General features: G+C 50.8%; 1 protein-coding gene across 5 annotated transcripts in view; it reads right to left on the reverse strand.

The window, feature by feature from the left end:
• Positions 1 to 12,887, reverse strand: part of ZNF536 (zinc finger protein 536) — a 417,289-nt gene that overhangs the window by 226,883 nt on the left and 177,519 nt on the right. For all 5 annotated transcript variants that reach the window (XM_036834930.1, XM_036834932.1, XM_036834929.1 and 2 more), the window contains exon 4: positions 866 to 3,037. In XM_036834930.1, coding sequence (XP_036690825.1) covers positions 866 to 3,035 — 2,170 coding nt within the window. In that variant the 5' untranslated portion in view covers positions 3,036 to 3,037. The remainder of the gene's footprint in view (positions 1 to 865; positions 3,038 to 12,887) is intronic.

Raw genomic sequence — 12,887 nt, forward strand, 5'->3', positions numbered from 1 at the left:
GGCTTTGGAAATATGGATGAAGGCAACAAGCTTACCTGCTGTTAGGTAGTGATTTTAATTTAGCTGTCTTAGGCTAGTGAGTTGTTTTTTTTTTTTTTTTTCTTTCTTTTTTTTTTTTTTTTTCCCCTCAAACTGGGCCAGGAAGCTTCAGCATTTCACAGACATTTTGATGACAGATTTTCTGCTTTGCTATTTTAGACCCCAAAGCTGTATCGCCCGTGTAACACAGTACAATTTAAGACATGAAGTCGCGCATCTGTGTTTCAAACCTCTGCGCTTCTCCAAACCATCAGAGGAGAATGGTGTGGTTCTTCAGGTTAGAGGCACCTGACAGATGAGCCAAGTTGTACTTTTGAAAGGGGGCCGGAGACAGGTTTGGTCTAGGGAGAGGCAGTGAGGGGCCCAAATGACAGAATTATGGGCATATACTTGGGGGGAGAGACGGTGAGGGTCTGAACTTACACATTCACATCCGCGGATGGAGCCAGACAGCAGCTCCCGGGTTCCAGGGGTGATGGTGGACGGGGGTCAGGGCAAGAAATGGGGCCAGGTAATCACAGGGGAGGGTAGGCTATCCCAGCTGGCAAACATAACAACTGGCCATCTCCACCACACGGGAGGAGGATCAGTTTACTTTCCTGGTGGCCAGTGTTCAAGGGAAGGTCAAAGAGTTGAAAAGATAGCCTTCCCTTGAGGCAGGGCAGACAGGCAAGGTCCACATACAGCACGACGCCACGGTGACCTCGGAGCTGAATCTGAAGGGCAGCGAGGACCCCTCCCCACCGAGGCTGGTGCAGAACCAGGCCCCGGGGCAGGGAGGGCCCTTGCGCCAGCCGCTGCTCCCCCATCTCCCCTGGCAACCTACCTGAGGAGGACGGCGAGGAGGGGTGTGGGCTGTCCTCCTGGGCGCTCCCGGTCTGCGAGAGCCCGCCTCCGACCCCGCTCTCCTCAGTGACGTTGGAGGAGCCGGGCGTGGTGGAGCGGCTCACCGACTGGGACTCCTGGTCACTGCCCGAGCCGCGCCGCTCATCGGGGCCCCCGTGCAGCCCGTCCTCGTCGCCCTTGCGGTCCCGCTTGTGGACGCGGGAGTGCACGACCACCTGGTGGTAAGTGCGGAACACTCGGCCGCAGTCCGGGCACTCGGTGGGCTTCTCCTTCAGACTCCCGGGACCCTGCAGGTTGTACTCGAGAGCCTGGTGCAGCCCACGTGACAAAAAATCCCGACTGCCTTCCAAAGGGTCGAGCGTACTTGGCAGGTCTCTCTGACTGCCCGCGTTAGCGCTGTGAACCGAATCAGCAGGCATTTTCTGCTTGGCGCCATCTGCCCCCACTAACACGTACTCCCGCCTCTCCTTATCAAACAGAACCCCGGCGTGTGCCAAAGTGTCTTCGCGGTTGCGCTGTAGCTGGCGCTCTTTAGACAAGAAGCCATGCTCCATGGCCATGCCCCTGGCCATGAGCTGCCAAGCCTGGCAGCTGCTCACGGGGTCCATCTCGGCAGCTTCTGCAGCTGCCTGCAGCCGCTCGATGCAGCTGGATTTCAGTGGTGGCACGAGGTTGAGGCATCCCAGGAGGGAGTGCTTGTCGCCCTCGGGGACGCCGTGGGCCACGCTGGAGATGGGGGTCAGCAGCTTCCCCACCACCTCCTTCTCCTTCACGGGCATCTCGCCTTTGCCGTAAAGCCGGCTGGGCTCGCTCAGGCTGGCTCTGTCGGCGGCCATGAAGCCGCTCTGCAGGCAGGAGAGGTACCTGGAGTACAGGTTGGCATGGGCCTCTTGGGACATGCCGCCCATGGGCACAGGCACCTCGGCGTCGCTAGGGGACTTGTTCTTCACTGACAGCTTGTTGAGGTGGACCTTCATGTGGTTCTTCAGGAACCAGGGCTCTTTGAAGCGCCGGCCGCAGATCTGGCAGCAGTGCTCGAAGGAGTCTTTGTGCTTCCGCATGTGGCCCTTCAGGAACCACGCCTGGCTGAACACCTGTCCGCAAACCTCACAGCGGAACTCGTTGGCCGACTGCTCCCCGCCGCCGTTGGGGCCCTGGCCCTGGGCCGACTCAGCCGTGATGTGGGCCTTCTCCACATGGCTGATGAGCTCCTCCTCCTGCGAGGCGGCGAAGTCGCACAGCGTGCACTTGTAGGGCTTGTGCAGGATGCGGATGTGGCGGTCCAGCTCCTCCCTCTTCTTGAACTTGCCCTTGCAGAAGGTGCAGCGGAAGCCAGCAGCTGGGGTCGCCGAGTCCTCCTGCGCGCTGGCCGGCTTGGGCGAGGGCACCGGGTTGGCCACGTCGGGCACGCTGTGGTTGGTGGGCGGGGCCAGGTTGCAGGCGGCCAGCGGGCTCTGCTGGGCGTGCGGCAGGGACTTCAAGTCCGGCCGGGGCTGCAGCAGGCTGCTCCTCATCTGCTTGTCCCGCAGGATGGCCCTCTCCTCCAGCTCGTGCAGCAGGCGGTTCTCCTCGCGCACCCGCCCGCGCCCCTTCCCCAGGTTGCCCAGCTTGTGGGTCCGCAGGTGAATCTTGAGGTTCCCTTTCTGTGCCGCCCGGTGGTCGCAGTACGGGCACTTGAAGGGCTTCTCGCCGGTGTGAGTGCGCATGTGCAGGGAGAGGATGCTGTTGAAGCGGAAACGCTTGCCGCACAGAGGGCACGGGTACTTGCGGTTTTTGCGGGCGTCGTCCTCGATGTCGCTCATCTGGGACATGATGCCCAGGTTCTGCCCGTTGAGGAACTGCTGCAGGTCCACCCGCCCGTTGAGGCTGGTGTCCACGTCCCGGCCCAGCTGGTTGGCCAGGAGCGCCATCTGACTGCCCATGGGCTGGCCACTCATGGGCACGTGGGCCTTCTCGTCGAGGGGAACCGGGGTCTTCTCCTCTGGGTTGGGCCGCGGATGCAGCTCGGGGAAAGCATGGCTGAGCTGGGAGGTGATCTGGTGCAACTTCTGACTCATGGCATACTGGCCGTTGAGGACGGGGCTGCTCAGATGGGGCTCAGCTTCCGGCGCCGCCGAGGCCACTCCAAGGCACAGACTGGCTTCTTCCATCCCTGAAAATAAAGAGAGAGTTCAGATCTGTGCCAGGTGCCGTGGCGCAGCGAATCAACAGCATCAGCCGGTGGGGAATTTGCATTTCATGCCTTACCTACACAGAATAATGCTAAGGAATTATAGTCAAAAACAATAATAAAAAAATGAATTATTAAATGCCAATTGTGCAATACGGCATTGCTCCTCCAATTTGTTTTGGCGATAGATCGTCTTCCTTGTATTTTCTATTTACAGACTGCAATTATTCATTCACATTTAAATTATTAATGTTTTACCACTTTCAACACCTAATAACAAATCAAGGGTCTACGTGTTAAACTTTTCCTCCTCTCCCCCCCTTGTAGCACCTGCACCTGTTGGTTCAGTTCAAAGTTTGCCATAGAGCAGAATGGCTTTAACTGCAAGACCAAACTGACTCACTTGGAACTTTTGTTTCTGGTTACTATATTCAATATGTTCGCCAGTCGGAGATGAAAGAGATTATTTTATGATTTGGCAAAAAAAAAAAAAAAAAAATCCAACCCAATGGCACGATATTTACTGGTACATAATAAAACAAGATAATGTTTTGGGAAAAAATAAAGTAAAGGACAGGCTTTAGAACAATAAAAGGGATTTTGCTTTAGTCAACAAAAAGTGCAGTAATATCTCATTAAGCTGATTAGTATGCTGCTTAGAAACAGTACTAGGTGCTGTAACACATGATTATAATCATAAAAATCCTTCAGTGTTTGCAAGGAAGCATTAACGAGGTATATTAAATTTTAAGGAGACTGCGAGTAGCAGCTTTGCAAACCACAGAGATTAAGATTTAACCCTTATGTTACGAAACACTGTTATTTTGTCATTTGGTAACCGTGCCCATCAAAAGAAGTATAAATTATCTCGTGATGGAATTTTAGTGGATTGGTGAGACTGCTCAAATTTGGGTAGGGGGTAAAGACTTACACCAACCACAGAGCGCGCTTTCCCTGTCCTTCAACTGGCATAATATCTGCGGCAGGCACTGTGATTGGGCTTAAAGAGATCTTTTATAGAACTAGATAAAAACCAATTAAAATCCAGGGACGATGCCATAGGAAGTCTCAACTAAGTTTGAGTGTTTTTAATAACTTTCCCAATATACAGTAATGAGTACAAATTGTACCTGCAGTATGTGTTTTGCAGAAAATTAGAACTCAAAGCTGTTTGTTAAACACTAACACTCAAAGCTGGTCTGCATAATTGGCTTTAATAGTCCTCTCTGCCCCTCTCCAGCCTGTGCAGAATGGCTGAAGCCAGGCCATTCGGGGGTGGGGCAGAGGGAACAGCTCCCTCCACATCAGAGCATGTGGGGAGCTCAACTCTGACAGGCAATGAATCCATGCCTGGGCTTCTTCTATTTCCAGATCTGCCTTCCACTTCAAGGAGTCCAAATTTGTTTTCTGCCACTGGAACAGTTATTGCACATCCATCCCCTTTGTATCCCAATGTTTAGATGCGTTGGCCAGCCAGGTGGTCCAGGAGTATCGCTTAACCCCAGCCAGAACTGACTGCTGGGCCAAGCGATTCCTCAGGGGGACCTGTGGGGACAGAGCTCGACTGTGGAGGAAGCACATTCAGCCCCGGTGGGGTCTGCTGCCTGCTGGGCTTCCTGCCAGGCAGACCATGCGTGGATGGAGGGTCTCCAATGGGAGACCTGACTTCCTTGGCAAGAAGACAGAGGCTGTGAGTCTGTCTTGCAAGAGAGGAGAAGAAAAAGACATGATGTTTATTTTCAGGAGGGAGAGAAACTGCAACCATGGTGCAGGGCTGACTGTCCCTGAACAACTATACACACTCACACACACATACAGGCACACGGTCACTTGCAGTAAAAGAATGTTTCCAATTTCCATCTTTTCTTTTGGTCTCTGGTGGCAGTCTACACTCAAAAAAAAAAAAAAAAAAAAAAAAACCATTCTGGAGCCTGGTCAGAAAGGAGTAATTTCTCATGGAGATTCTTACATTCATTCAACAAACTTGCTGAGTTTCCAGTGTGTGCCAGGCCCTGTCCTTGGCACTGAAGACGCACTGGTTGACAACAAGACCGTGCGGCCCCAGCACTCATGGCACCCGCTGACCAGCGGGGAGGAGCAGGCCCAGTGTGAGAAGTTGCTGGAGCAGGACTGGGGCCTGGAAGGGCCCTGTCTAGAGCTGTTTCTCCACCTTCAAGCCCCATCCAGCTGCACTGGCTCCTCTCCTGAGCAAACATGGATCATGACCCTGAAGCCACTTGGGAGAGCTCAGAATTCCACCCAAGAGCTCTGGGGAAGTTCGGAAAGTCCAAAGCCAACGTGGATGGCCCACTTCCAAAGGCTGCCCGGTTGGCCAGCTCAGAAGACGTGAATCCAGGAAGATGGGCTATTTTCAGGTTACTGCTGCTGAGCTGAGGCCAGTTCCGCAGGAGGGAGAGGAGGCTGAACGTGCAATACAGCAAGACTGCAAATCAGGTTGGATAAGCGGCATCAAGGTGAAGACCACCCCCCACCCAGTCACGCCGTGCGGGTAACAGCTCAACTTGTCAAATAATGAACATGGGGTGTTTTCAAGTTAGGTTTGGAGAGGGAATTCTTTTATTATGCCCCCAAATTTTTTTTTCAGAGTCAACAAAGCTTTTTTTAACCCCCTTTAAGCCACAGGTCTTCAGGTGCCATTGTTGAACTCAGCATGTTCGAGAATGTGCAAAGGCACAGGTGGCTCCTTCCCCCCAAGCAGGTCTCAACTCACATATCCCCTTCTCACAAAGGCCCTCCATGTCCACCTCGTCACAGAAAACTTAATCCCCGCAGCCTCTCTACACCATCACCTGACTTTCTTCTTCATGGCACTTACCACTGGGGCAGTTTTCTTGTTGACTCTTTTACAGATGTGCTTTGCTTCCATGCGGGCAGGCTCATGTCTGCCTTGGTCACAGATAAAGCCTCAGGGCCTAGAGCAGAGCTGGCTCATTGTACGTTCAGGACGTTCTAACTGAATGGATGAGTGAGTGAACAGACCCTATAAACACAGCCCATAAAAGAAGGCTAACCTGTAGTAGAACCATTTTCACTCCAACTTCATGGGATTCAAATTCAGCTTTTGCAGAAGTCCTTGAACACCCAACAATCCGAATCTGTCAGAGTCAGAAGGGTCTTGGGCTCCCACCCAGAACCTGGGGGTCCAGAAACAGCTAAGGGAGAGCCACGCCCCGACACCAGCTCTTTCACTATACGTACCCACGGTGGCCATCTGGGCTTGGACCACTTCTGATGGCCCAGCTGCTGGCACTAGGAGACAGAGAGCAATCAACCCCTTCAGAACTTGATCGTCCATCCTGGGATCCGTGGGGGAACCCAGAATTTGAGCAGAGCTACCCGGCTCACCAGGAGATACTCTGAGGATTGCGGCCCTCAGCCCCTCTAATGAGCCCCAGCAAAGCCTGTGCCGAGCCCCACAGTGCGGCAGGGCCACGCCTGGCGATCATCTCAGGAAGCTCTGTGAGACCTGACACCCTGTGATTCCACGAGCAGGTGCAGGTGCTGCCATGGGTCAGTCATAACCAATGCCAGCTGCTAGACTCAGAGCAGGGAAAGGGAGTGTGAGTTCTTGGAAAGAGCAAGGGGTAATTGGTGTGCTGTCCCCGGGCCAAAGCAGCCGAGGCAGGACGAGCTGGCCCCAGGCCCGGCTTGGGACTCGCAAAACCTGGGTCGGCCCCAATTTCTCCAGGCTTGACACTTAATTCCTCTGGAATTCATTTACCCCTTATCTCAGTCATTCAGTAAATACTTGCCCGGGGCCTTTCATGTAGCTGCCCTCAAGGGGCCTCTGGGTCCAAGGGGCCAGTGCAGGCAAGGCCACCAGTAACAAGGAAGCAATGAAAAGACCCCAGAGAGACTGAATCCAAAGTTTAGAGAAAGAAGAAACCATTGCAGACGAGGTATATAGAGGGTGTGTGTGTGTGTGTGTGTGTGTGTGTGTGTGTGTGTGTGTGTGGAGTATGACCGTGTTGGGGGAGGGGTGGCAATTCCCTAACTGGAATTCCTCTAGCAAGGAATACAAATGTGTACTCTGGGAAACTAAGGGATCACTTGTCCTACTGTTAAAGGACTGGATCCAACTGCAGCCCTAAGAGCTCAGGGGCTGGGAGGTGGGGCTGCCTGCGGGGGGCTCGGCGTTCTGATGGAAGGTGCCATTACTCCTTTTCCCCAGCCCTACCGGAGCAAGCACAGGGAGAACGCCTTCTCTTTGGGACCACGCTGCTTCCTCACAGGCCTGCGGTGAATGTGTTTCAGTGTCCCTGGCAGGGCCACCTGCCACAGGACACTCGCCTGTCCTGACAAAGGGGACAGACATACATACCCACACGCAGCACTGCCCCAAATGGTCACTAATACCTGGGAGCACTTTATCCCAAGTACCCAACCCATCCTTCATTCCCCAGCGCTGGCTCTGGAGCCATCAGCCTGTATTCCAGCAGGTGAAGGACCCACTTTAAGAAACCAGGAGCCAGCACAGGGTGGGCCATGACCCTGGGCTTAAGGCAATTGGGCAGCAGGGACCTTCTGAGGAACCTATACAATAACTCATCTGACCCTCTCACTTAGGTAGGAAAACCCTTAGCACAATCAAAAGCAAGTAAACAAACTACTAAACACTGAGAACAGCTCACTCGGCCTTCAGCTCATGGCCCCAGCCCAAAGCATAGCAGGAAGATCAATAAGCCCCGGCTGACTTATGGAAGGAACTAATGTGTACGTAATTTTCCAAACTGTGGAGAGGCAGCTGGACGTCCTTACTGAGACTGAACAGGGGACACTGTGAACTGTCAAATCTGGTGCGTCATCCCTCCAACATAGAAACACTACACATCCCACCCTAGTCCTGATCTTTCCTGAGCCAAGGGTCATGGTGGGGCACCGGGGCAGTCAACCCTACTGTCAGTATTGAGGAAGACCCAGGCTTGGGCCTGAGTCCTGGCCGCCATGGCATTCCTCACCGTGCAAATGCGTGGGCCTACCTCTGAACACAGGCAGGGGCCCCAGCTGAAAGCTTCTGAAGGCTAGAGGGTTTCTCCTTGAGCTGTGCAATTTCACATTTCCTGAAGAGGGTATTCTCAGCCTATGAAACCCACCATTGGATGCACATTATCAAAATACATTCTGTCTCCTCACCCCCATCACTGTAGGTACAGTGAGCCATTCAGCTGCCTTTGATGGTGCTAATGGTTATTTTGATTTTGCATTTCTGCCTTCAAGACTATTTCCTGTGATATCAATGACAAAAGTTTTCACTTAACTCTTCCAATAGAGAACCTAATTGTATCTTTCACTCAAAATGAAATTTGAAACTATCAGGACACCAGAAATGCCAGCTGCTAAGAGTCTAAATAAATTTTACACAAAAACACAGTTTCATTTTGCTAGCACAGAAAAAAAAAGTAATCTTATGAATAGCCCAAAAAATATAGATCTTGCCAGTAAGTTGCATGAAGGAGTTTTATCCTTATACCATGAAAAAGAATAGTTAGGAAATAAAATGACTTTCAAAATAACCATTTCAACTGGATTTTTAAAAATCAAATATTGTTGTCTAGCCAAGCACAACTAAATATTCCCTTTTTCAACAACAGGGTAAAGGCGCTGCCTCAGAAAACTTGCAGGAGCCCCAAAGCCCCTAGTCGCTGTGCAAGGGGTAGGTCTTAGGTTCACAGCAAGGGCTGCAAACACCACTGTGGGTTTTACCCCAAAATCGTATCACAGAATGCAATTCTGGCAGTAGGTGGACCTATTTCCTGGGGGAGCAAATGACTCTTGGCCCTTCCCTACAACCCACCTTGCTTTCTTACACTTAGGGTAAGCAGTAATTAAGACAACTTCACTTAGAATACAATGGCTTCTTATTAAATACTATTTTTCCAATTGTTGTAGCTCACACTGTTTAACCAAGGTTGTTATAAGCATAATATGCTCCTGTTCTGAAATACAGAACACCACACTACTGAACCTTTTCAGGGTCATTAAACAGCTGTAAACATTATTACAAAAATAAACCCGAGATTTCATGCTTACATTTTGGCCTAGAGCTTCCTATGCTGAGCAAGTACATTTTTTCATATCTTACAATCAATGCTGGTGACATTTGGGCATCCAAACAAATTACATCACAAACATTACTGAAGTGGGCAGGATACTGAGTGGTTTATTTACCAGATGATTAATAGATAAACAGGAGGGCAGCACGGGTGACCTGTTCCGTTTTGACTGATGTGTAGACAACGCTATGAGACAGGGCCAGAAACAGTTAAATCCTTGCTGAATTTATTAATGAAAATATGATATTCAAATAGAGCTGCAGAGTATGGCAACTGTGTAACCAGAAGAGTCAAGTTGGAGAGTATGGTCAAACTCCCCAACCTTCCCTTTTGGGTAGAATGTTGGCCAAAAAGTCAGAGTGGCCTCTGCCTCTAAAGGAGAGTGGAACTCAGCTGGGCTGGCTTTGCACATGGTCCCCCGAACCCCAGGCAGCTTCCGTATTGTTGGGACATGAGTTGGAGGACTTAAAAGAAGAAAAAAGAGTAAAAAGTATCCTCTCTTTGAAGACTTTGGATGATTTCAGACTTCTCAAAGGCAAAGAGGTCTCTCCAACATGTTGGCTTTTGGAAAGGTTGGAGCTGGCCCAGAACTGAAGACAGATAGTGAGCACATCAGATGGGAAAGGAAAACGTCCACAAAGAGTTCTCCTGGTCCTCTTCTCAGGGTAGAGCAGACTTCTGGTCTGGGTTCCTGGCTCACTATCTGCCTACCTCACACAAAGCCAGGCAAACAGGGGATGGAATTAGAACAACCTCATGTGGGGTAGTTGTTAAGACTGTGGACTTGTCAGGCAGTGTGAGCTCTCGAAAAAAACATAATAATAATAACAACAATAATAATTGTCGTCATCACCGTCTTCACCGCAGCCCTCACCACCATAATCACCTACATCAGCCACAGAATCCTCATCCTTATCATCTTCCTCATGTTCAGCACCTTCCTCCTCCTTTTCATGGCAGCATTGTGCACCAGCACCGTGCTAGGTACTTACTTCACAGCCATCATCTAATTTAGCCTCACACAACCTAGGATGGTAGGTACCATACTAGTCCAATACCAAAAATGAGGAAACTGAGGCTCAGAATATTTAAGCCCCACAAGGTCACATAGCCGGGAAGCCTGACTCCAGAGCCCAAGCAGTACCCGCTGAGGGGGGAGGCTGCCCCCGTGATGCCCACACCACGTTCAGCCTTGCTGGGCTGGTTGCTGACTGATGCCACCTCCTTCATTTGCAAAACGTGCGGAGACAAAGGAAGCTTCAGCTTATGGGAAAGCTCAAAGGAAGCCAAGGAGTCAGAGCCCTCACAACCTTGTTTGTCTGGAAGTGGAAACAGACAGTACAGTCCAGAGAAAGCACCCCCGGGGGCTGGCATGATGGGGTGGGTGCCAGAGGGCACTGGGGGGCTAGAAATGCCGCGTCTCTCAATCGCTGGTTGGGGGGAGGGTCACAGAAACATTTAGTTATATCATCTTGTTTTCTTAACATCCATAGGGGCGGATATTTTATTCCACATGCTCCTGTCCTGTGTCAGGTGGGTTATTCCTCCAACTAGACTGGAGTAAGAGGAGAGGAGGCACTGGAACGACCACTAATGTGCATCCAATTACCGTCTCTTCCACTGACATCTGTTTGGCCTTGGGCACCTGCCTGAGCTTCAGTTTCTTTTTCTCTAAAATGGTCTCGCATTAACTGTCCTACACGCTTCACAGGATTTTGAGAAGGCAAATGGGTTTGTAGGAGAGGGAACATGGCATTTAAATTACAGAGGAATATACCCTGTGCCGTAAACTTTCTCAGAAGCCGACCACAGCAGCCTTCGAGATCCAGAAAGGACCTTCAGTGCAGTAAACGCTGAGCTGAAGGACATAACCAAGGCACAACCAAGGCACATAAAAGTGGTTAATAAAAACTCATTCATTGCCAACTTTCTTGGTGCATCTGTAAAGTGGGCCTCACATCATTCAATAACACTTTTTAATGCCTACATCTGGCAAGAAGTATGGCCGATCTAGAGATATACAAGCAAGACCAGGTCCTTGCCTTTGAAGCTGACTCAGGGAAGGGAAATAGATGGACTCAGGGAGACCAGAGACCAGGCAGAATCCAGTGCTGAAATGGAGGACTCTACAACGTGCTGTGAGGCTGGGTGCAGTGAGGAAGGGGTGCAGGGGAGAGAAGGGAAGGAAGACCAGTGAGGATAATGGCTGGAAAGAGCCTGGAACAAGGCAGAGAAGAGGAGGAAGGGTGTGTGGGACAGAGGGGTCAGCTTGTGCAAAATGGGGACTCAGCATAGAATGCTCCAGGGGAAGATGGGAGAAGGTGTGGCCAAGTCAAGATTGACTTGAATGTCAATCTGTGGAGCATGGAGTTAATATTTGGGGCGAAACAGGGGCTCAAGAAGCCCCCACTGGAGCTGTCACATAGCACGTATGCCTCACAGCGCTGCTGTGTGACACATGAGCAGTTTTCTATGGAATGTGGATCAGAGGAGGTGGAGAAAAATAGAGTGAAAGTAAACTCCTGGACCACAAACCAAACATGTGAGGGCCTCACAAACCAAACGGTGAGGGTTCCCCATGCATGAAACGGAAGAGGGTACTTAGAGTTTGGAAGAAGGCATTGGTCTCCCCTCTTCCTCTTTGTAACGGCAAAAAAGTGGAAGAAGGAACACTCCACAAATCCTGGCAGCCCACCCCAGCCTCTCCAAAGGTGGCAGCCCAGATCTACCCTCCATGCTCCTTCCTGGTGTTGCCTGCTCCAGGAAGCCTTCCTGGATTTGCTCCAGGCTGGAGGTGATCACTCAGCCCCCAGAGCTCCCATGAAGTTCCTCTGGAACTTGTTAAGACATTCGTGGTGCCTTATTGCATGGCTATCAGAGGTCACGTTTCCTCTCCTCTTGTGCTGGGGCTTTGTGAGAGCAGGCATCTTATCAGCCCCCTGTCTGTAGCTCCTGGAGGACCCAGTCCTACCAAAAGCTGTTCTCTAAGCTTCTGATGATCACAGTGTAGGGGAGGAAGGTGGCCCAGAGTATCACAAAAATAGACATCATTTTGTGAGCCATAGCCCAGGCCTCTCCCCCTAGAATCCAAGCCATCAAGTGGTGTTTCCATTTCTCCCAGATAGGATGATTTGGGAAGGAAATGATCCCCTAATCTGCTGTAACTGATTTATCTGAACTGTGTCCACCCCATCAGGGAAAGCAACAAAAACTATATATATAAGCTTTTAGTGACTGCCCTACCTTTAAAATGATATCACAAAACTGAGAAAGATACCAGCAGTTGTCATGAAGGGTATTGATTATTTCTCTCTCGCTGGTTTTCTCGTTTCCTTTTTAAACAGACGTTGTCATGACAGGAAGTTAGATATTTAATCCCCTATTAACCTGCCTTGGCTCCCTGCTCAGCCTCAGCACAGAGCTGCTGCCCTAGAACAAAACAGGGGACCTAGACCCACAGGACGCCCCGTAGAGGGCAGAGCGCTCAGCTACAGCTCACCACCCTTTCACCCCTGATGAAAGCCGTGTAAGTCTGAGCCCTTCTGGACTATGATATCGTATCGAACAGTTTATTTTCATTTCACAGAAGCCTCAGATTTGATTCAGTGCAAAACTAAATATAATGTAGAATGCACATATGCAAGAGTGATCAAAGAGGGCCTGACTGAAACATTCATAGAAGCCGGCCCAGGGAGATTTGTTCACAGGGGCACCTGTCGAAGACATAAGCTCAGACACACATCAACTCCTAAATACAC

The sequence above is a fragment of the Balaenoptera musculus genome, chromosome 19 (genome assembly GCF_009873245.2).
Source record: "Balaenoptera musculus isolate JJ_BM4_2016_0621 chromosome 19, mBalMus1.pri.v3, whole genome shotgun sequence".
In the NCBI taxonomy this organism is placed as follows: domain Eukaryota; kingdom Metazoa; phylum Chordata; class Mammalia; order Artiodactyla; family Balaenopteridae; genus Balaenoptera; species Balaenoptera musculus.